We start from the raw sequence: 21,069 nt of genomic DNA on the forward strand, positions 1-21,069 counted from the left end.
TGTTTTCAGATCCTTTGATATATTTTCTGAGCATATGTGTTCCATTTGAGTAATATATTTAATAAAATCCTTTGCATTGTCAGTTTTAGGCTTGGCTTAACTCATAAGTCAGGAAGGAGAGAATTCTTTGTAGTTTCAGAATCAGTCATTTTTTCCAGTACTTGATCTTCTGGTAAAGATGGGAAAGAAGCTTAGAAAGCAAAACATTCCAGGCCTTCTATTAATCTAGAAAAATATGTTTCTGGGCGTCGCATAATTCACAACTTGCTGGATAAAAAACGGCAAATTGCTGTCCAATTTTGCTGAGGTCTCCTGTTAAAAATTGGAACCATGCGTGCTTGTCTCACAAGTGATGCTGGGCTAGGTTAAATTCTCAAAAATTGACCAAGTGACATTTAAAAATAAACTTCAAAATCATAATTTACCCAAGCACTAAACCCCCAAACTGGGCCTTATGTCATTTATTTGTCATCACTTGAATAAAAGTTTCTACAGGTGCATAGTTTAGGGTCAGCTTTCTTACTGAACAATTAAATTTCATAAAGAAAAAATGAAGTTGTTTTTCCCTGCTCTCTTGGTTTGTTTAGGTACTAGTTTGGGTCTGTGGACTTTGTTTTTTCAGAGGCACAGTCCACGTAACAACAGTATTATCTTGTATTAAAAATCTGCAAGTATTTCGGGGCTTTGTAGATCTTCAGAGCAGATTGACTTTTCTGCCTTAATTGCATAAATTACACACAGCTGCCTCTGCGATGTTAGCCCCCAAGGTGATCCCATTCACCTTGCAAAGTTGAAGTGGTAGGAATTGGACTGAATTTTCCTGCTTTTGTTCCTTTGGTTGCTCAGTGGGTTATATGTTTCTTAGGTTGTTTTCTTTTTTCATGCTGCCTAAAGGAAGAAATTACCTGAGAAACCAAGTAAAAAATGAAGCAGAACCTATAAATGTTATGCTAATAGAAAAAGATGGAATAATCTCACATTATATTAAAAGAGAAAAACGACTAAAAATCCTTAAGCTATGGTGACTGAAAAATATTTTTAAAAACATGGATATCTACCCTCTAGGAGTATAATTGCAATGAAAAAAAAAAAAGATAAGTCTCTGTTCTCAGTGATACTGGTTTGGGGCAAAATTGCAAATAATTCATGTATAAACAGATAAAAACTGAACTTGTTATGCAGTGAAAAATTCCAGTAGTAAATGAAAAAAAAACACAACTCAAGTCACCGCCATTTAATTACACGTGATTGCCAAAGAGCTAATAATCTCTTCTACATGAGGCCGTGAAGCTTTCCTTGTTCAAGAACTTTGCTTTTTTATGATCAGCCTAGATGATGGCACAGAGCCACTGCATCCTTCCTTTCCCCTTTTGTCATACCGTGGCAGCTGGGGTGAACACAAAGTCGTCAGTCTTGCAAAAGAAGATAACACAGAGCAGTTTATGAAAGCACTGTTTCACTCCAGAGATTTATGTTTTGCTGATGGGTAGAATCGTCTCGCTGTAGATTAAAGCACTTTGGGATCTTTCAGGAAGAAAAGTGCTACCTAAGTTGAGTTATTAATGATGCCAAGGGTACTTTTCTGAAATAATCTTTCCTTAATCCTAGCTTGCAATAAGTGGTCTGTTCTTCCTCGCCCGGGTCTCCATCACGATGTGAACAGGTTCGGCCATTCTGCTCTGCTGCACAACAGGTAAGGACACAAACAAGCTGCAGTACATTGGCATTTTTCATACCTCACTACACTTACACACCTGTGTACATTGCTGCCACCTATATGTGTGCGTGTTGAGATACATATATTCACACTATATACAGAGTTTGCGTGTGTGGGGATGTGTAGGGATGCCGAGACCAGAGGGTTGAGTTTCCATTGCAAATCTGAATTTTTCAGATCTTCACTCATCGTGTCTTCAGTACATGCCTGTCCCTATCAGCCCTTCTGCACTTTGAACTGTCTCAATTCAATTAGCTCTTGAAAAAATCTTTTGAAAAAAATCTCAGTTTTTCATATTTCTGTTCCTTCTGCTTGTATTTAGCCTCACTGGCAAGTTTTGTCTCTGAAATCCTACTTTTCCTTATGGTGTCTAAACTTGGCTGCATTTTAGTTTACAGAGCGTATCGTGTGGAGACCCAGGGGTTGGACTCGATGATCCTTGTAGGTCACTTCCAACTTGGATATTCTGTAATTCTGTGTGGCTCTTACCTGCCAGTCACATGATATATAGAAATTAGGTGAAACTATAGGTGAGATTTTTAGTGTTAAGGATTATATCACTGTAACAATGTCTGTGCTCTCTGGTGAGTGGCTGCTGCTGTATTTGAGTCTGTGGAACTGAGTTTGAGGGGGTCTTTAGGGACAGGGTATTTCTTAGCAGTGTTTCATTCTAGTTCTTTCACCCTTTGAGGATATTTCTTGTAAATCAGGAATATTATGTAAAGCACAGTGTAAGTTAGGTAGAAAACTTCTGTCAACTTTAAAAGGAATATGTGCTTCTAGATACTCTTGTCTCTGGAAATCTTAGTATCTGTTTCAGCGTACGCTGAATACCAGTTGTCCATTTGCTCCCATGAAGAACAGTTAAGCCTCTGCACTCTTTTCTGAAGTAGGATGAAAGTACTGTTTGAAAATACTCATTATTCATCCCAAAGTTTCGTTCAGTTGCATCAACTCTTCTACATCAACTCTTCTACACTGTCTTATTAAATATACATTTGCAAACATTGATGCCCAGTTTTTTTGAGGTGGTGTATTTTTGTGTAACTAATGAAATTTGATGTTATGCCTAAAGCAGTTGTGATGCTAGAGAAATTTTAAAAACAAAAACAACAACAAAAAACACCTCTTTTCTAGCCTCAAAACATTATTTTGTTTTTTTCTTTAGTTGACACAATGGCTCTTTGCTCGGTTGCTAACAGCCAGGAGAATAACTGTGGTTTTGTCGCAGCAGCGTAGCAAGACGTGACAACATCGAATTGTTTTGTCACAGTTCCTGAATGCTGGTTTAATGGTGATACTGTCTCCCCCATGTTGGCCTCCTTTCCTTTCTTGCCACTGTTCTCTACAGGAGAATCCTGCCCTTCTGCAGCATTTTATGTATTGTGTTAATCAGGTATCACCCAGATTTTTGCCCTAATCTTGGATAGGTTTGACTCTGTCTCAAAAGCCACATACTGAAATTCTCTGGCTTCTCTGTAATAGTGCAACTTGACTGACCTTTTCTTTAGTGCCTTCCTTAAGCAAGATCTATTTATTTGGATTTATGCACGCTGGAAAATAATAAAGCACCTTGCCCACACCCTGAATAAAACTGAGCCGCAGCAGTGCACGGCCTATAAAAACAGGCACAAATTTTTATTTCTTTCCTTGCATTTTGTCTAGCACCATGTATATATTCGGAGGCTTCAATAGCCTCCTCCTGAGTGACATCCTGAAATACACCCCGGAGAGATGCGAAGCCTTCGACAACGAAACAGCTTGCTTGCGAGCGGGCCCTGGCATCCGCTGCGTGTGGGCTGCCACCGTTCCGAGCTGCGTCCCCTGGGAAATGGCGACAGTAGAGCAGAAGCAAAAGGTCTTTGAGGACTGTCCTTCCCGGCCAGGTATGTGTCGCCCTCTTCCCATTTCCCTTTCCAAAGGCACGTAGGGATATTTCCCTTTCCAAATTCTGTCTTGCGGTAGTTTTATGCTGTTATGGGAACAAGCTCAAGGTGGGGGGCTATGGTTTTGTTCCTGTACGTGCCCCTGAGAGACCTACCTCTGCCATGGGCATGTTGGCATCTCTCAGTCCGTATCTTTTCCTACCGTACTGTACTGCCTGTGCTTACTTTCGCATTGCAAACAGACATTATCAGCCAGGAATCGGGCCCGGACCTTTGCTCTGTAGATGGTTGCTTTATGAACTGACCTTGTGAGAGAGAGCCAGCAGTTCGCTGACGAGCACCATGGGGCAAGGGAGGGAGGGGGTCTGGGTCCTGCAGTGCTGTCCTGGGCTCTTCAAGGGAGACAGCACGAGGAGGGTTTAAGGAAAGTTGCTTTATTTCGCCTTCTACAGTCTTCTCTGGGTGAGGGCATACAGAAAGAACATTTGTTTTAAGGTCTGATTCCTGCGTTCTCCCATACGATAACTTTTTAACAACTTTTCAACAATTTATCCCACTGCATTCATTGCTCTGAATTGAATTATATGAACCTTGATTCCGTAATAGATTGTAGCCTTTAATTATTTAAAAGAAATTGATGTAAAGGGACATTGCTTTGATGGGCTTTCAATGTACAATAAATTTTCACAAAACACAGGCGATAAGCAATTGGAAAGATGAAGTGGAAAGTTCAAGCTTTGCATGAAAATGCTCCACGTAATTGAAGGCCAGGCTTTCAGCAAAATGGGCCTGCGGTGGGAGATATTCGCTGTCCTTGTGAAATGTCCTCAGGCATCGTTTGCATGTGCACGGACTGAACTCGCGTGCCCCGTCTTAGTTCACGCACTTCAATGTCTTGGTGCATTTTCTCGCTGTTGTCTTTTAATGATCCTCGGGTACTAAAAATGAGTGATGGTGCAAATGAATGCGGTTTTCTGTCCGTTCAGTCAAATGAAAGTATCCGATTTGCTAATAAGCTGATAACGGAAAATCTCCAAGCGCTACTGTTTGGTTGTATCTTTTTCTGTATATAATCAAGTTCTTAGAGCTCTGTCAGGAAATGCCTGTTTTTGGTCATGCAGGTTTTTTTCTTTAATAGTTGTAGACAATGAAAAATGTGATCAGATTACAGACTGCTATAGCTGTACAGCAAATACAAACAACTGTCAATGGTGCACTGACCAGTGTATCTCAATGCATAACAACTGCACAGAGGAACAGGTAAACTCTCTCTATTACTTTTGTAGTTTACATGTAGCCTTTGAAATAGCAAATATCCAAATGTTTTCATCTGTCAGTATTATGAATCCTGATGTTTCGTTATTTCCAATGCATGTGTAGCTCTGAACAGCTTACAGAGCTGTATTTTCAAATTGCTTCGAGGGCTTTTCGTGGGACTCTCTGCTCGTTCAGTGGGGAGTAGGACTAAGGGCAGGGGAAGAGATGGGTTTCATCATCAGTGTGATGGAAGGTTCATCAAGGCACATAGCCACTTGGGTTTGCTCTTAGAGCCCTCCCTAGAAAAAAAAATAACCCTTTAATAAAAGCTCTAGTGAGGAAGATGTCCCATTCCAGCCTGGGGGAATATCCTGAACGCATGCTACGGGCTGTCTAGTGTCACAGCTATTGAACATACAGCTTGTCCTTTGGGTTTGAAATGTCAACTGTAGTGTGCGAGTCTTTGAGAGTTACAGACCGACACCGTGTGGATGCGAAAAATCTTCACCTGTGCTGTTTATTTTAGGTTCCTATTACTGCTTATGAGAATTGTCCTAAGGATAACCCTGCCTATTACTGCAGTAAAAGGACAAGTTGTAAAAGCTGTGCCATGGATCAGAACTGCCAGTGGGAACCTAGGAATCAGGAGTGCATCGCTTTACCAGGTAGGTGTTGCTTGGGTTTGTGTAAGAAACTCCAAATTCACCCAGTTGTGGGTTTTTTTTTTTTTTAAACAAATCCATGATCTTTTAGGGCTAAACTGGAATAAATAATGTTGTTTAATCATACCAATTTTGGTATGAAACTCTACTTCAAGTAAATTTAGAAAGTGTGATGGAATATTTTTCAGCCCCAATTGTCTGAAGAGAAGTGTGATCATTTGTATAATTATTAGCCTGTATTTCATCTCTCTCTTCATTTGATGAAAGCAGTACTGTTGATATAATAGGCTTCTGTAAGGTATTGGGTTTAATAATGCATGCCATTTAATTTTAGAAACTAGAATTGTGCAAAACCAGAATGGCACATACTGGACGCATTAGGCAAATAACACTTAAGTGCACAAGGAAAATTCTCTTATTAGCGAGTTTCCAGTGGGAGCTCATAGGAGTTGATTATTAGTCCCCTCCACAGTAACTTCTTTTTTCATGGTGACTGGGAAAGAAATGCAGCATCTTCAGTGACTGACATTGGCAGTTAATAAAATGTGGAGAAGGGAGAAAAGCAACACGGACAGGACATATAAATGGGTATGGAGAAACTTTGCCTCCTAAATCTGTTGGGTCTGGACATGTCCAGGTCTGGTTTCTGCTAGTCTGGGAGAGACTAAATGACGAGGTTTCAGAAGAGCCATGAGAGCAAGAAAAACATCTCTTAATGAGACAGGTGAAGAGCCTGGTGTGTTTAATTTCTCGTAGAAAAGAAGAAGGGGTAAAAAGCCCATCTGAAAAAAACACACTTGAGAGCTTTTCAATCTGTTAGATAAATCTAAAGCAAGACTTTGGAGCATCAGCACTACAGAAATTCACATGGAAAATGTCTGTTGTGCTTCTCGTAAGTGTAGGTGTGAGTGGGGGGAAGAAGTACCACAGAGCTTAAGGTTTTCTTCTGTAGTGGGCATGGCTGCTGTTAAGATGAAATGGGGATTAATATTGGAAGTTTGGTGCTGAGGACAGAATTAGCACAACCACCCTCTTCTGTTGAAAGGTATCCTTACAGCTGTGGGTGAACAAATGGCTTTAACCAACAGCAAGATTTGCTTTTCTTCACTGTTTTTTCTGAAATGATTTTACTGTTTGATGTTCAAGTGCTTTGACTATGTGCAGCAGATAACCAAGTGCTAATGTCACACTTCAGCTCCCCTAAGCAGCTTTCTTCTCTGTAGGATTTGTGCGTAGATGGCTCTAAGCATGCCAATGAGTCGTGCTGGTTTTGGATGGGGCTCTAGGCTTTGTTTTAGGTGGAAGAGCTCTGTCACCACTTTGAATGTTGTGAAGGCCACTTGCACCTTGGTTTTACTTCCTTTTTTTTTCCCCCCCAGAGAATATCTGTGGAACGAACTGGCATTTGGTTAGCAATTCCTGCTTGAAAATTACAAACGCAAAGGAGAACTACGATCACGCCAAGCTGTCCTGCAGGTCCAATGGTGCTTCGCTGGCTTCTCTCACGACCCAGAAAAAGGTAGAATTTGTTCTAAAGGAGCTGCAGAAGATGCAGTCTTCGGTGAGTGCTTCTCTTTTATGTCCTCTGAGTAATTAAGCTCTGACTGTGGAAGAGACCTTGCTGTGGTATTGTATGCTCTGTGCAGAGCAGACATGCCTCTTAACTGAAAAGGACTGATTTTTCTTTTGAAATTCAACATACCCCATGGGTGTTTCTGAAGAGAAATAGTAGAGAATGTAAATGGGAAAGATAAATACAAACATACACGCTGCCTCAGAAGTATCGCTTTCTGTAATGAAATCACGTGCGCATTTCTCTTGTGGGATACACGACTGCAACAGGAGTGTGAGCGGTTCTCCTGTGACATGTACACAACGTTTTATAGATAAAGGTCCCTTTGGGGACACCAGAGGTGTTTAAAGTAAAGCATTTAAAGTTATTTATTCCGTTCAGGAAAGCACTGTTTAAAATGTCAGCTTCTTACTCTGCAGACCTGCTTGGCTCATTCGGAGTTATTTATGTTTGATTTAGTGGCAGGTGCTTTCCTGTCTGAGCGAGAAGTGAATTGGAATCTGTCCCTCCTCATGCAGCAGTAAAATAAATATTTTTTTTTCCAGTCACTTGCGGAAGAGCAGAGGCATTCAGGGCAGGTTGTGTAGGTGGTGCTAAAGCCCTAGCAAAGAAGGATGCTGTGCAGCTTCGCTGAAAGCCTGCTTTGAGCTGCAAAGCTGCTATGGCTCGACAGCGTGTCAGAGTGCCTCCTCTTGGGTCTCAGGGCTGGCAGTCAGGAAAAGTTTTATTTGGGGAAAAAGTGAGTCTGGAGGCAGGTAGGATTGGTACTTTTCAGAGAAGAACATACTTAAGTACTGAAGAGAAATATTGCTCTTTCAAAACAAGAGTGTTTTCTGCTTTGATCCCCTTTGTGATTTTAAAGTGGCGCTTCAACAATTACAGAGTTTTGGAGGGGATTCATTTTAGCCAATGAAAGGTAAGGGACAATTCACTCAGGGTGGTTTGTTAAACCTTTTGTTAAGACGGAAAGCCAAGCCTGGGATATTGTAAAAGTATGTGGTTCTTAACAGCTCCAGGAACAGTTAAGTGTAGTGTAAATTCCTAAAGACACATGTCAACCTTTCCATAACGGTGCTTGAACCTTTATGCTAGAGGAAACAAAAAAAAATCACGTACATTTTTTTCTTCTACAGTATCCTTTAAATGTGAGCCCTAGAAATCGAAGTAGACTATTAGCCCTTTTAAGCTGATAGTAGTATTAAGTGCTTGTAAGGAAGGGGAAATGCCTTTGCTAAAAGGCCAGCCGATGTCTGGGGCACACGGTGCCATGCTGGGGGAGGCTCTGCCTCGCAGTTCCTCCTTTTTGAAATAAGCTCTGGAGAGATGTTTTGTAAAAAGAGGAAAACGTGTCGGTGTTGGCACGTAGTGCTGTGTAATGTTGCTGTTAGAAGCTGCGGCTCTAAGGCTTAAGAGTGCATAAAATCTGTTTGAAGTAGGTGGCTGTTATATGGCAGCGAGGGAGGATGTAGGGTCTGTGAAGCCTTCCTGGGACAGCTGTGCCACCGAAGCACTTTGCTGGAGAAAAGATTGGAAAAGGAGAATAACATACTGTACCAATACTGGTAAAATGCATCTCCCCAAAATAAACCTGTGCCAAAAAATAAATTGCCAGTGGAAAGAGTTGTGTTAGGGTTTTTTCATACCGAGGTGGTTTTTTGTTTTTGTTTTTTTTGCCAGTGGAGCAATACTCATTTAGATTTGACCTGCTCTCTCTCTTCTTTCCTCCTCCACCCCCGCATATACACCCAAACAAATAGCAGAGCTCTCCTAGCAAGCTGTAGAATAGGTAGACTGTATTATTTAAATTATGTAGGCGACTGCTAGTTTTCTTCCTCTTGTCAAAGTAGCTCCAGATTTTTTTTAAGCATCTGGCCATTTATAGGAGTCACAAACATATAAAGAGCGACTTGCAGTTAATTTCATAGTTAGCTGGTGTGAATGTTTGACCTGTGCTCCTCCTGGTAGAGATAAGTAGAAATGTAGTTTAAAAAATAAAAAATGGTGTTTCCAGAAGAATTTTTCTATCTCAGTGCCATCTGAATTAAATGCTACAGGGAAACATATTACTGTAATACGTTTTTGCAACACCAAACCTGTCAAAGTTGCTTAAGAGCATTATATGGTGATACTTATTTTCTTTTAATACCAAAGCTAATAAAGCTGCGTATTAAATCTACCATTCTACTTTATTTCTAGTCCAAAATGTTGACTCCATGGGTTGGATTGAGGAAAATCAACGTGTCGTATTGGTGCTGGGAGGACATGTCTCCCTTCACAAACACCCTGCTCCAGTGGCTCCCTGATGAACCAAGTGACGCTGGATTTTGTGGTTATTTAGCTGAGCCTTTCCAGCAGGGACTGAAGGCAGCAACGTGTATCAACGAAGTCAACGGCAGCGTCTGCGAAAGGGCAGGTAACAATAGCTCCAGCTAGTCTGTCTCGTGGTGGGCCGGTTGACTGATAGGTATTTATATTTCCTAAAGAGTAAACAGGATCCCATTCATTATATTTACAGCTGGCTGCTTCGTGACTTTGCCAAAAAAAAAAGTGGTTCTGAAAAAATGTCTCGTGTAGGTATTTCAAACAAAATTGGACGTTTTATAAATAGCTCTACACTTAGAGTGTTAACTCGAAAATGCTTAAAGTACATTAGAGTTTAATTATTTTTCTCTACATTGCATACCTGAATGTGACATTTAGGTTAATTATGGTATGGAGCAATCTACTGTTTAAAAATAAATAAATAAAAGCTACTTTCCAATTGAATTCCCCTTCCTCCCCTGCCGTGCTCCATAGCCAGAGGAGGATTTTATCAAAGTTTGAAATTAATTGGGCAAGACACTTTGGAGATATGAGAACTTTGAAAAAGAAGCTATTTGCTTTTGGGAAATGTCTTCTAGCTTTGTTGGAACCACGTATCTTTTTAAAAATGGCTTGGTCTGTTAACTCTACGTTATAGTTGATTACTTCTGAATACCAATTAGTGCCTTTTTAAATCTTAAGAAAGTTGGCTGATTACGTAACATTTGTAAGTGAGCTGCACCACTTTAAATTGTTCTTTGTGGAAGTGCAGGGTGCAGATCATGAATGTGGAATCCTAACTCAACATTTTGTCTTTATCTTAGAGTATTTTGTTCTGTTTGAAGCTTTGACTTGTTTTTATGGTCTGAAAACAGTCACTTAAAACTGATGATAAAGCATTGGCTCACACCATAAATTCCTGACTTGGTTTTGCTTTCGGTACTCATTTTATGTGTGTAACCGATCAAATGACTTAAAACACATCCCAGTGTGTTAATTTAAAAAGTGGAGCTTCTCCCGTCAAACGCTGGAATGGGCTGTCCAGGGAGGTGGTGGAGTCCCCATGCCTGGAAGTCTTTTCCAAGTTTCCAAATTCTGTGATTCCCAGCACTTTGGTTGGGAAAATGGCGAAGGACCACATCAACAAACCTATAGAAATATAAAGATCACAGTTATAATACCATTTAACTTGTTTTCTGTCCACCTTAAAAAGCATTAGCACTCATGGGGGACACCTGATAAGAGAAATGATGTTACAGTGCTTAGTGCATTTCCCATATTTACAAACAAAATGTTTCAAGCCCATGATACTGAACTATATGTCAGTCTGAATAACCTACCCAGGGGCTCGTTACCTGTTTCTTTTTGGGAAAAAGCTGACTCTCGCCCTCCTGCCCGCAGCTAACCACAGCGCCAAGCAGTGTCGCACGCCCTGTGCCCTGCGCACCATGTGCGGGGAGTGCACGAGCGGCAGCTCCGAGTGCATGTGGTGCAGCAACATGAAGCAGTGCGTGGACTCCAACGCCTACGTGGCCTCCTTCCCCTATGGGCAGTGTATGGAGTGGTACACCATGAGCAGCTGTCCGCGTGAGTAATTGCTTCTGCATCTTCTTTCCCGGTACAAAAAAGACAGGGATCTCCTGGAAAGAGGCCAGCGGAGGGCCACAAAGATGATAAGGGGCCTGGAGCATCTTCCCTGTGAAGAAAGGCTGAGAGACCTGGGTCTGTTCAACCTGGAGAAGAGAAGACTGAGAGGGGGTCTTATCAATGTGTACAAATACCTGAGGTGTGGGAGACAGAGGGATTCGGCCAACCTCTTTTCAGTGGTTTGTGGGGACTGGACAAGGGGCAATGGCCACAGAATGGAGCCCAGGAAGTTCCGCACCAACCCGCAAAAGAACTTCTTCCCGGTGAGGGTGAAGGAGCACTGGGACAGGCTGCCCAGGGGGGTTGTGGGGTCTCCTTCTCTGGAGATATTCAAGGCCCGTCTGGACGCCTACCTGGGCAACCTACTCTAGGGAACTGCTTTGGCGGGGGTGTTGGACCCGATGATCTCTTGAGGTCCCTTCCAACCCCTACAATTTTGTGATTCTGTGATCTTAGCGGGTGTGCTGAAGTCTTGCGTTTGTAGATGTTTGCTGGCAGAGTTATGCAGATCCATTATCCTGCACAGTTGTATTCAGAGGATTCTTCAAAAATAACAACTCCATGACCCCAAGAGCTTGCAGTGTGCAGCTCAGTCTTGCGGCATCCTCTGTGTCATGTGAAGAGTTAAAGAGAATTGGGTCCTGATTACAGGGACTATCAGTTCAACTAAATGGCAGACAGTCTAGACTTTCAGCTGAGATGATGAAATCTCAACTTTTCTTTTCAGAGGGAGATGTACTTGCTTCATTATTTGAATCCCTAGCCTTCAAATTAAAGCTGCTACATAATTTCATGTGATCAACTTATTCTTGCATATCTTCTGTATCTCTTTTATTCGTATGTTGAGCCATGTTAATTTAATATCAGCTCATCAAATCCAAATTATGGTTTACACGAGTGTTTTACTCTGAAGTTTTGTCAGTGAATATGCCACAGTAGGGATTTCTTATTTTAAATAAATGATTTTTTTTTTCTCTTTTTAGATAGAGGTGAGGAAATTGTAAAAGATTTATGGCACTTTGAATTATTGCTTTCTGTTTTCACACCGGGAGGAAAATAGCCTAGAAATTTAAAACGTGGCTGGGTATTTTTGTTTTATTAATTTATGTTGAATTCTTTAGGAGCCTATGTGTGGGCAGAGGAGGCAGGACAGCCGGGGTTCTCGGGGCAGCAGAGTGTGTGTACTCCACAGGAAGGGTGCTGGGCACTCTGAGTTGCTGTAGTTGCTCCGTGAACTTCTGGAAGCTGCTGAGAATAAGCCTGAATAGAGTGTTGCAAAACAAGTGATGGAGATAATTAGTTTTAAGTGACTCTCGAAGATGAGGGTGTGAACTTCCCATGCTGCCAGAGGTCAAAAGTTGGAGGAAGCATCAGGCAGGAGACGAGTAGGCTGAAATAATGGAAAAAAAAATGTTTTTCTACTACTGTGGTTTTTTGTTTGTTTATTTTTAAAGGCAAATATTGTCAACAACAAACAAGATGAAATTCTGCTCCTTGGAACACAGAATCTGCTGGGGGGGCCCTGCTGGGGACGGGGGAGCCCTGCCCACACCCACACCCTGGGACATTACATATTTTTTAAGATATTTGGAAAGGAGTAGAAAAACTTCTGCATATGTACAGAATTTGTCATCCCTGAAATACAATCCCACTTGAGAAAGGAGCCCTGAAAGGGCAGCAGTGCATTTTCCCTGATTGAGTTGATTGCAGATTTGCATGTGGCCCTCTGAGCACCCTAGGTTGTGTTCTCTATTTCTACTCTGCGCTTTCTGGTTTGGATAAAGACTTGAAATTGTAGTGTGTGATATTAAAATACGTGGTAAAAAGATACTCAAAGCAAGTAAACCAACTTTTTTTTAGTCTTTGCTTCTGGGTAACTCATTTATAGTCTGGCCCATTGTGATCATGCAGAGATGTTTTGTAGGTGGGAACGTTCAGCTCTGTTTTTTCTGGGTTGTATTGGTTGGAAAAACCTTACATATGTATTGCATTGTTTCATAAGTCACTGGTTGGTTCAGTCTTTGTAGTTATCTTAGATTCTAGAATAAATATGCTGATAGAAATGAACAGATATACTTCTTGCTGTGAGTGTCTGAAAAAATATTTACAGACTTTGGGGAGAGAAATACTTTAGGTCACAAAAGATATGCAAATCGTTCTGCTTTCACTGTTTCCTGTTTTTGAAGACGGTGACTTATGTCACAATTTGTTTTTTACAGCTGAGAACTGTTCAGGCTACTGCACGTGTGCTCACTGTTTGGAGCAGCCGGGCTGTGGGTGGTGTACCGACCCCAGCAACACCGGCAAGGGCAAGTGCATCGAAGGCTCCTATCGAGGGCCCGTCAAGATGCCAACCCCATCTGCCACAGGGAAACACAGCTTGGAGCCTGTCCTTAATGTCAGCATGTGTCCTGCGGAGAACAAGTACAATTGGTCCTTTATTCAGTGTCCAGGTAAGTGAGTAAGTTTTAACTGGTCAAACGTTTCAGTGGTAGCAAAAGTTAAATGCAAGGTAAGCGACTTCATAAGATGGTAGCGATATTTGTGTTCCCACATGGGGGGAGAAAAAGAGCTTGGAAGACACATGAGAAATAACGCGTTTTGAGATGCAGGGAGTTGTAAGGTAAAGTAAGCTCTAGAGATTCGCTTTGTGAAGATTTAGCTGTGTTTTTTTCCCTAATCCATGCATTATTCTAGTGAGATTTTTTCTTTCTTCAAACCTTAATTGAGATTTTTAACTTTTATTTACTTACTTGCTTTTGGGGTTCTTAAAAAGAAAACTGTTCCTTCCCTGAAAGTTGAATAACTCCTAGTAATGCTTAGGGAGATGCTGAAATAAAATATTTGACACTAAATATATAGAATTAAAATTACTCAACTGCTACTAAAACCTCTCCTTCCTGTTCCTCCTTGTATATCTATCCCACCTGCTGTTTCCAGTCCAGTCTGTCCAATATTCACGTAGTTGTTTGGAGTTCAGTTTACTGTGTGTTGCTTTAAATTTCAAGTTTTCTGTGCACCCTTCTCTTTGATTTCACGTATATGTAGCAAGACTGCAAGAGCCTCTTTGGAAGTTGTATGAAGTGGTTTCAGTCAGCCTCTCTGGAGCGCAGAGGTGCTATGTGACATGCTGTATTTGAGCACAAATACTCATCCTTCTCTGTTTTCTTCAGCCTGCCAGTGTAATGGGCACAGTAAGTGTGTAAATGAAAGCATCTGTGAGAAGTGTGAAAATCTGACAACTGGCAAGCACTGTGAAACTTGCATCTCTGGCTACTACGGTGATCCTACTAACGGAGGAACGTGTCAGCGTAAGTGATGCCTTAAGTCTTCCCGTCCTGGAGTCTTTGATGTTTGGTTTTTTGCTCTTCAGTCATTCCTCTACTGTCTTAACTGAAATTATAGCCTGATAATACATTTTTTCTTTCCTGCGAGCAAGGCACAATCCTTGCTTCTTCAAATCAAAGATACAGAAATTGCTTGATGAAATTCTTTGACTTGCGCTGCGCAAGATTAAGATGATTTTTACCCTCCTTTGTGTAAGCTTCAAATGACCACACTGAGAAATGGGTTAGCTTTAGTGTTTGCCAGTCCTGTTTTGAAAAGGAACAGTGTTAATCCCAACGTCTTGGACAAATTTCTGCTTATCTAATTTCTGCATTCTATTGCATTTGGTTAATGTCTTGTGCATTTATTATTATAGATGTCTGCTTCATAAAAGGATTGCCATATTTCAGTGAGGGGTTGGCTAGGTTTCAGTTGAGGATTAGGTGATCCCTTGTAAAATTGAATTTTAAGTTTGCAAAGAGCTTTTGGTCTCTTTGACACAAAGTACTTTTTTGATTGTGTAACATCCAGTTAACAAAACAGAAAGAATTCTTTCTTGAAGGACCCATGAAGTTCTCTTTGGTAATATGGAGAAATAAACGTCACATTTGGAGTTTTGTCATTGAACCTTGCAATATTGTTCAGAATTGCTGCAAGTTTTGTAGCATTGTCGCATGGAGACACCAGTTTGAAACCAGCATCCAGCTGTGACAGGTGATAAGCAGGTGTAAGGGAAGATGGTTCTTGCTCCAAAGAGCTTTAATTGAATATAGTTAGGTGGAGTGATTGTAATTGGACACAGCGATGGGAAAGGTAGAACAGAAATAACATTGTGTGGTGTGAGAGTAGTAACAGTGCTTCTGTGACATGAGCACGGGTGGTTTGTATGCATCCTGGAAGAATAAATTAAGGTCGTTAATAAAGAGACGTTGAAGACTTTGAGTTGCTCCTTCCAAGTATGGAGGCGATCCAGGAAAAAAATATTTGGAAATTCGTCTAATGTTTAGTGCGAGTAGCATTGGCCTTTTGGTTCAAGGTGGGAGTCAGCAGCTGGAGCACGCGTGTCCTGCTTGCTAAAGCAAGAAGCAGGTGACGTTTGAGGCTATGAGGAAGAACCCCTCAGTGCACTGATTCAGGAAGGGTATGAAAAGATGAGAGACTCGCAATATTGTTTGCCTGGCTGTGCTCTGAATGAGTAGCAGTGGGGCAAGGGTGCCCTGCGTAGAGAAAAGGGTGTTGGAGTAGCTGGGGTATGAATTTATGACAGCACAATGACACTGCTACAAAGGAAAAGGTGCATCTTTGACACTTTATTTCAGAACATTATCTGCAAGATTAAATACTGCTGATATTCTTAAACTCATTTTGCATGAAGATAATTTGAAGTGCGGGAATGAATACATTGAGACGGAGTTGGCATGAGAAAATATAAAATCCTACTCTGAGCATTCAGGTTTAATCACTGGATCACAATGTGCCTTTTTGATATTTGTTGCTTTTCTATGCGTGTGGAAATTCAAGAGTAAGTTACTTTGGACTCTTTCATATGAGGATTGTCCAAAAATAGTTTGTTGTTGAGATAACGAATGATAGACTAAAGTCATCCAGATGCCTGAAAAAGAAATTAGAAAATGTGTTGAGAGACTGTGGAACAGCATTCATTCTCTATCTGATGAAACTAGTAGCTCATGTCAAAAGTGCTTTGCTCTCAAGTGTTTTGGGCCCAGGTTTTTAATTTGTTGTGATTTAATGCTATTTACTGGGATGGCTGAAGAACGAGGGAGGCAGGAAGTTGGGCAGAAAGACTGACATGGATCGGAAGAGGGAAATCGAGAGGAAATCATCCTATCTGATGCAGCCGAAGTGACTGCTGGCGATGGGTAATTTCTTTGCTCCGTGAAAAGGATTCCAGAGGGAAATGCTTCAGATGAGGATCAGCTGATGGGCAGCAGAGCAAACTCCTGCTTTCTCTCTCCTCAAAGCTGTGGTCTCTCCTTCCTTTCCCATCAGTGATGTGCTGATCCCACTCTTCTTGGGCGTTTATGTGTAGTGTTGTGTGCTGCTCTGGTTGAGAGCCCGTGGTCATATCTGTGCTGCAGACAGCTGTTGGTGCACTCCATCCTGACATACAAGCATCTGTGCTTTTGCACGCTTAGAGTCCTTGTTCTTGGCTGTGCAGATCTGCAGCGTCAACCCAATGGCCCCAGCAACACGGGGATCATAAATATCCTCAAAATAAATATTCCAGACTGCTGTATGTGGATGTTTGGTATATCCAGCTCTGATGAGATGTTAGGAGGTTGAGCAGCCGTATAGGGACAGCAGTAGCCTTTCAAACAGGCAAGGCTGAGCAGAGCTGGAAGGGGTGTTGATACTCTTGAAAAGCCCAGGAGGAGAAGGAAGGACAGACTGGATGCAATAAGATGCCTTTTCCTGCTGCTCTGTGCCACCAGGGCAGGTGAACTTTGCTGTATCGCCTGTACTTAAGAGTTTTTAACAAACTGCAGTCACCTCTGGAAGAATTGTTTGCGTATCATCACAGGCATTGGTGTTTGTGGAGCCGGGCAGATAACAGCTAAATGGCAGGTAAATCGCTGCTCAGCAGCTGCTTTTAGGAAGTGCCCGACGCGGAGCAGTGTTAATCAGGAAGGGCAGGAAATGCAGCACATCAAATGTAAAAATAGCTGCAAGGTGCTTTCTCCGCATTCAGGATTTTTTTGAATTTTCTGATTAAAGTTCCCCGCGAAAATATGCTAGCAGTAGATAAGGGAGTTATTTGCAAGAGAACGGAAGGCGCTGTTCTGCCTGGAATCAGATCGCTGCTGTGGCAGCGCTGCTCAACGCCCCTGGGGGTCGCTCGCTGGTGGCACGGGGCTGCCTCGTCCCCCGGGCTGCCTGGAGGACAGCTGAAGCACTCGGCGTGGAAGCATGGCGCCAGGCAGGTGGGTGCTGCCCTCGGGGTGCTGGCCCAGCACAAATGCAGGAGGAGGAGAGGTGATTCTCTTCGCCGTCTCTGCAAGTCCGTGACCCGTGGTTTGTGAAGAAGGTGGAAGGGGACTCGCTGCGGGGTGGTTCTGCTTCATCGTTCGGGTTCTTTCCATGAGTCCCAGTCAAAAAGCCGTTTCCAGTTATCGTGGCTTTCTGCTCTAGCATCAGATTCTGGGGGGAAGCTTTTAGACTCCAGTGAGGGTTTTTAGTATGTTTTGTTAATAGTTTCTTTCCAACCTCCATAGCCATGAGGACATTTCTCTTCTCTGTACATGTTCCACTCCTTCAGCGAATGATCTCCAGTAATGGGGCTCAGAGGAACATGGGTAAATAAGGTCGTTGCTTTAAATAGAGATGTTTGAGTGCTAAATCTTCTCAATAAACAAGTGGCTAAAGAGCAGAGTGAGGAAGGTCCAAGCGTTAATGCTCTAGATACAGTGATCTTCATCTAAACAACATGAAACTTGAAATTTTTCCTTATCTTTGCATGCATTCATGTTGAACATTCAAACAAATTTCTGCTTACATTTTTCAAAGCAGAAGGAAGTACAAGGCATACTCAATAGTATTAAGAATTAGTTTTTTAGTGCCGCTAATGAGAAGCATGTTTGGTTCACAGAATACAATTATTTTGTCAAATCTCCGTTCCATCTACTTGTTTCCACAATAGCCCTTTATGCTTCTTCATCCTTTGTTCCGTGTTGCTGCTAGGAAACCACTCATCCACATCTGAGAAGCACAATTAAGCATCTCTGATACAACAGAGCTCCCGTTACATGCCAATACAAAGAAGGCATCAAAAGGATTCATAAAATAAGGTCCAAAGTGGGCAAGAATCTTCAGGATGGGGAATATTCTGGCACATACCTTGGAATAGTTTAAAACCAAGAAAGGGTAGGTTAAGATTAGATATTAGGAAGAAGTTCTTTGCTATGAGGATGGTGAAGCCCTGGCCCAGGCTGCCCCGAGGAGCTGTGGCTGCCCCATCCCTGGCAGTGCCCAAGGCCAGGCTGGATGGGGCTGGGGGCAGCCTAGGCTGGGGGCAGGGGGCCCTGCCCATGGCAGGGGCTGGAATTAGGTGGGCTTTGAGGTCCCTTCCAACCCAAACCATCCTAGGATATTATGACTCACCTCCCTATTTCTGAATAAGCAGACACCAGCCTTTAAGCATTCTGTTTCCAGCAAGCATTGAGGGATCACTCACTCATTGTGGGATACACTTAAGTATCTTAAGATACACTTAAGTATCTTAAGTGTGGGAGACAGAGGGATTTGGCCAACCTCTTCTCAGTGATTTGTGGGGACAGGACAAGGGGCAATGGCCATGAAATGGAGCCCAGGAAGTTCTGCACCAACCCGCGAAAGAACTTCTTCCCGGTGAGGGTGACGGAGCACTGGGACAGGCTTCCCAGGGAGGCTGTGGGGTCTTCTCTGGAGATATTCAAGGCCCGTCTGGACGCCTACCTGGGCAACCTGCTGTAGGGAACCTGCTTTGGCAGGGGTGTTGGACCCGATGATCTCTTGAGGTCCCTTCCAACCCCTACAATTCTGTGATTCTGTGACTCTTTCCCTTTTCACATTGCATGCTCTGCCATGCCCAGCTCCAGATGAACGCATCTTCCAGATCATTGGCAGAACAGCTCCTGAAAGGCACCTACTGCCTGGAAGTTCTTCCATCCATTATTCTAATTAGAGTCAAGATTACCTCAAAGACAACTTTGTCTCGTTTTGTTTTTGTATGTGCCTCCACTACTTCCTCATGCGTAAAGGTCTCGAAGCATGGCAGCATTAGCATTTTAATTTGAATCAGGAGCACTCTTTTGAAGCAAATCTCCCATACGCCCCCATTGCCACACTTGGGGTCATATCTCAAGCAGTTGCACAGTACATGGAGCTGGTCTGTTCTGGGCATGCCACAAACCTACTGATGTCTGATTTGCTTTACCCACGACCGGGGGGCATCCAGCTTGTGAGACCAGGCTAAATCTGTTTCTAAAGTGCACTGGGGCACTCACAAAGTGCGTTCAGCATGGACATCGTGTTCTCAGCACCAAAGGTTTTACACTGCAGATGCACTTCCTTTGATGACAGTACTTTCTCAAAGGCCTATTTATTTCTAGAAACAGCCCTAAAGGCACCAGGAGCTTTGCTTGACTTACAAAAAACAGTTATCACAGTTTTCTCTCAAGAGTTTTGAGTTTGAGTGAAATGTGCTAGCAAGCCCAAAATTATTCCAAATATTATCTTTTCCTTACCAGTTACGATATCCCTAGTGCTATCTAGCAACACGAGAGGAAGGTAGATTTTTGACTCTAAAAAAAAAGCCCATTTGGATCGTGATTTCATACAAAACATCAGTCCTGCAACCTGCACTCCATCCGTGTTGACACAAGGTTCTATTTTTAGCAGCCCTTAGTATCACAAAGAAACCAGAGTACCAGAAGAGTTTCCATGTACACTTTAATTGCTGATGTATCGCAGTTTGGCATCTAAAGGACTTAATTGCTTTCAAATCTGTTTCTCTTGCTTCGTTCAACATTGCATCCTTTTTTCTCCCCTCTGCTCAACAGCTTGCAAGTGCAACGGCCATGCCTCTGTCTGCAACACAAACACGGGGAAATGTTTCTGCACTACCAAGGGAATAAAAGGAGACGAGTGTCAACTGTGAGTTCCTTTCACTTTGTTGGTTGAAATCAAAAGGCCACGCACATACTGGCGTGGAACCCCTTACATTTTTTAATGACTGTATTTATGATGTCTCTGCTCATCTCTTCCTGCTGACAGTTGACTAACTTCATTGACTGTGCAGCCAGCCATGCTTCCCCTGGGGGGAGAACATAAACAAAACGATTTCCCGAAGGTTTCTATTTTAAGAACGTTTCAACTGTCATGCAGGATGGATGGGGTGAAAAATAATGCCCCGCCCCCAAACCATTTTGTTTTAAGCCTTTTCTTTATCCTAGTTACTTTTTAATTGGTAGATTTTCAGTCTCTGTTCTGGGGGAATATAAATATATTCGAAACAAGACTTTGACATTCAAGCATTTTAATGGAGCTATTTCAGAGCAACAAATTTGCTGGAGGTTTCTCTGTAACATAACAGAAATGCTTTTACTGTCATGTTAGTGGAAATAATTTCATTTTAAATAATTTCATTGCCAGGTTTATTTTTGAAGCGTTACTCACATGAGTAAATGTTTATAGGACTAGATCCTAAAATGGACATACATGTAAATGGAAACTTTAGGTTTTGACTGTAGCAATCCAATTCCATCCATTGTGAAGAACTGTTAAATACCTTCCAAGTGGATGCAAAAGTTAATTTCCATAATTTTGTATTTTATTTTAATGGCATTATAGTTTGCTTTGCAGGGATCTTGGAGATTTATGTAATTTCTTAAAAAACTCAGTACAGCTCAGACCTACATCTTTTATTTTTAGTTGTGTACTGTATTGGAACAGGTGATGGTTTATGAATTTTAGTGGCTGGGAATAAATAGATCTGAAAAAAAATAATTAAAAATATTTATTTTCTTTAGGTGTGAAGTTGAAAACAGATATCAGGGAAATCCGCTTAAAGGAACATGTTACTGTGAGTATAGCTGGGAATTTGTTTGTAGATAACAAATGCATGACATTGGAAATATATTTAAAATTCAGCTGCCTCAGATCAGTTTAAAATGGAAGGGATTAAGGATAGGACTAGAAAAT

General features: G+C 42.0%; 1 protein-coding gene across 2 annotated transcripts in view; it reads left to right on the forward strand.

Annotated features, from left to right (window-relative positions):
• The window catches only part of ATRN (attractin), a 148,429-nt gene that overhangs the window by 57,960 nt on the left and 69,400 nt on the right, over positions 1-21,069 (forward strand). For both annotated transcript variants that reach the window (XM_040556762.1, XM_040556763.1), the window contains exons 11-21: positions 1,609-1,693; positions 3,383-3,603; positions 4,742-4,863; positions 5,387-5,525; positions 6,902-7,083; positions 9,292-9,508; positions 10,798-10,983; positions 13,263-13,496; positions 14,217-14,354; positions 19,929-20,022; positions 20,898-20,950. In XM_040556762.1, the coding sequence (XP_040412696.1) occupies positions 1,609-1,693; positions 3,383-3,603; positions 4,742-4,863; positions 5,387-5,525; positions 6,902-7,083; positions 9,292-9,508; positions 10,798-10,983; positions 13,263-13,496; positions 14,217-14,354; positions 19,929-20,022; positions 20,898-20,950 (1,671 nt within the window). The remainder of the gene's footprint in view (positions 1-1,608; positions 1,694-3,382; positions 3,604-4,741; positions 4,864-5,386; positions 5,526-6,901; positions 7,084-9,291; positions 9,509-10,797; positions 10,984-13,262; positions 13,497-14,216; positions 14,355-19,928; positions 20,023-20,897; positions 20,951-21,069) is intronic.

Source organism: Cygnus olor, chromosome 4 (genome assembly GCF_009769625.2).
Source record: "Cygnus olor isolate bCygOlo1 chromosome 4, bCygOlo1.pri.v2, whole genome shotgun sequence".
Lineage (NCBI taxonomy): Eukaryota > Metazoa > Chordata > Aves > Anseriformes > Anatidae > Cygnus > Cygnus olor.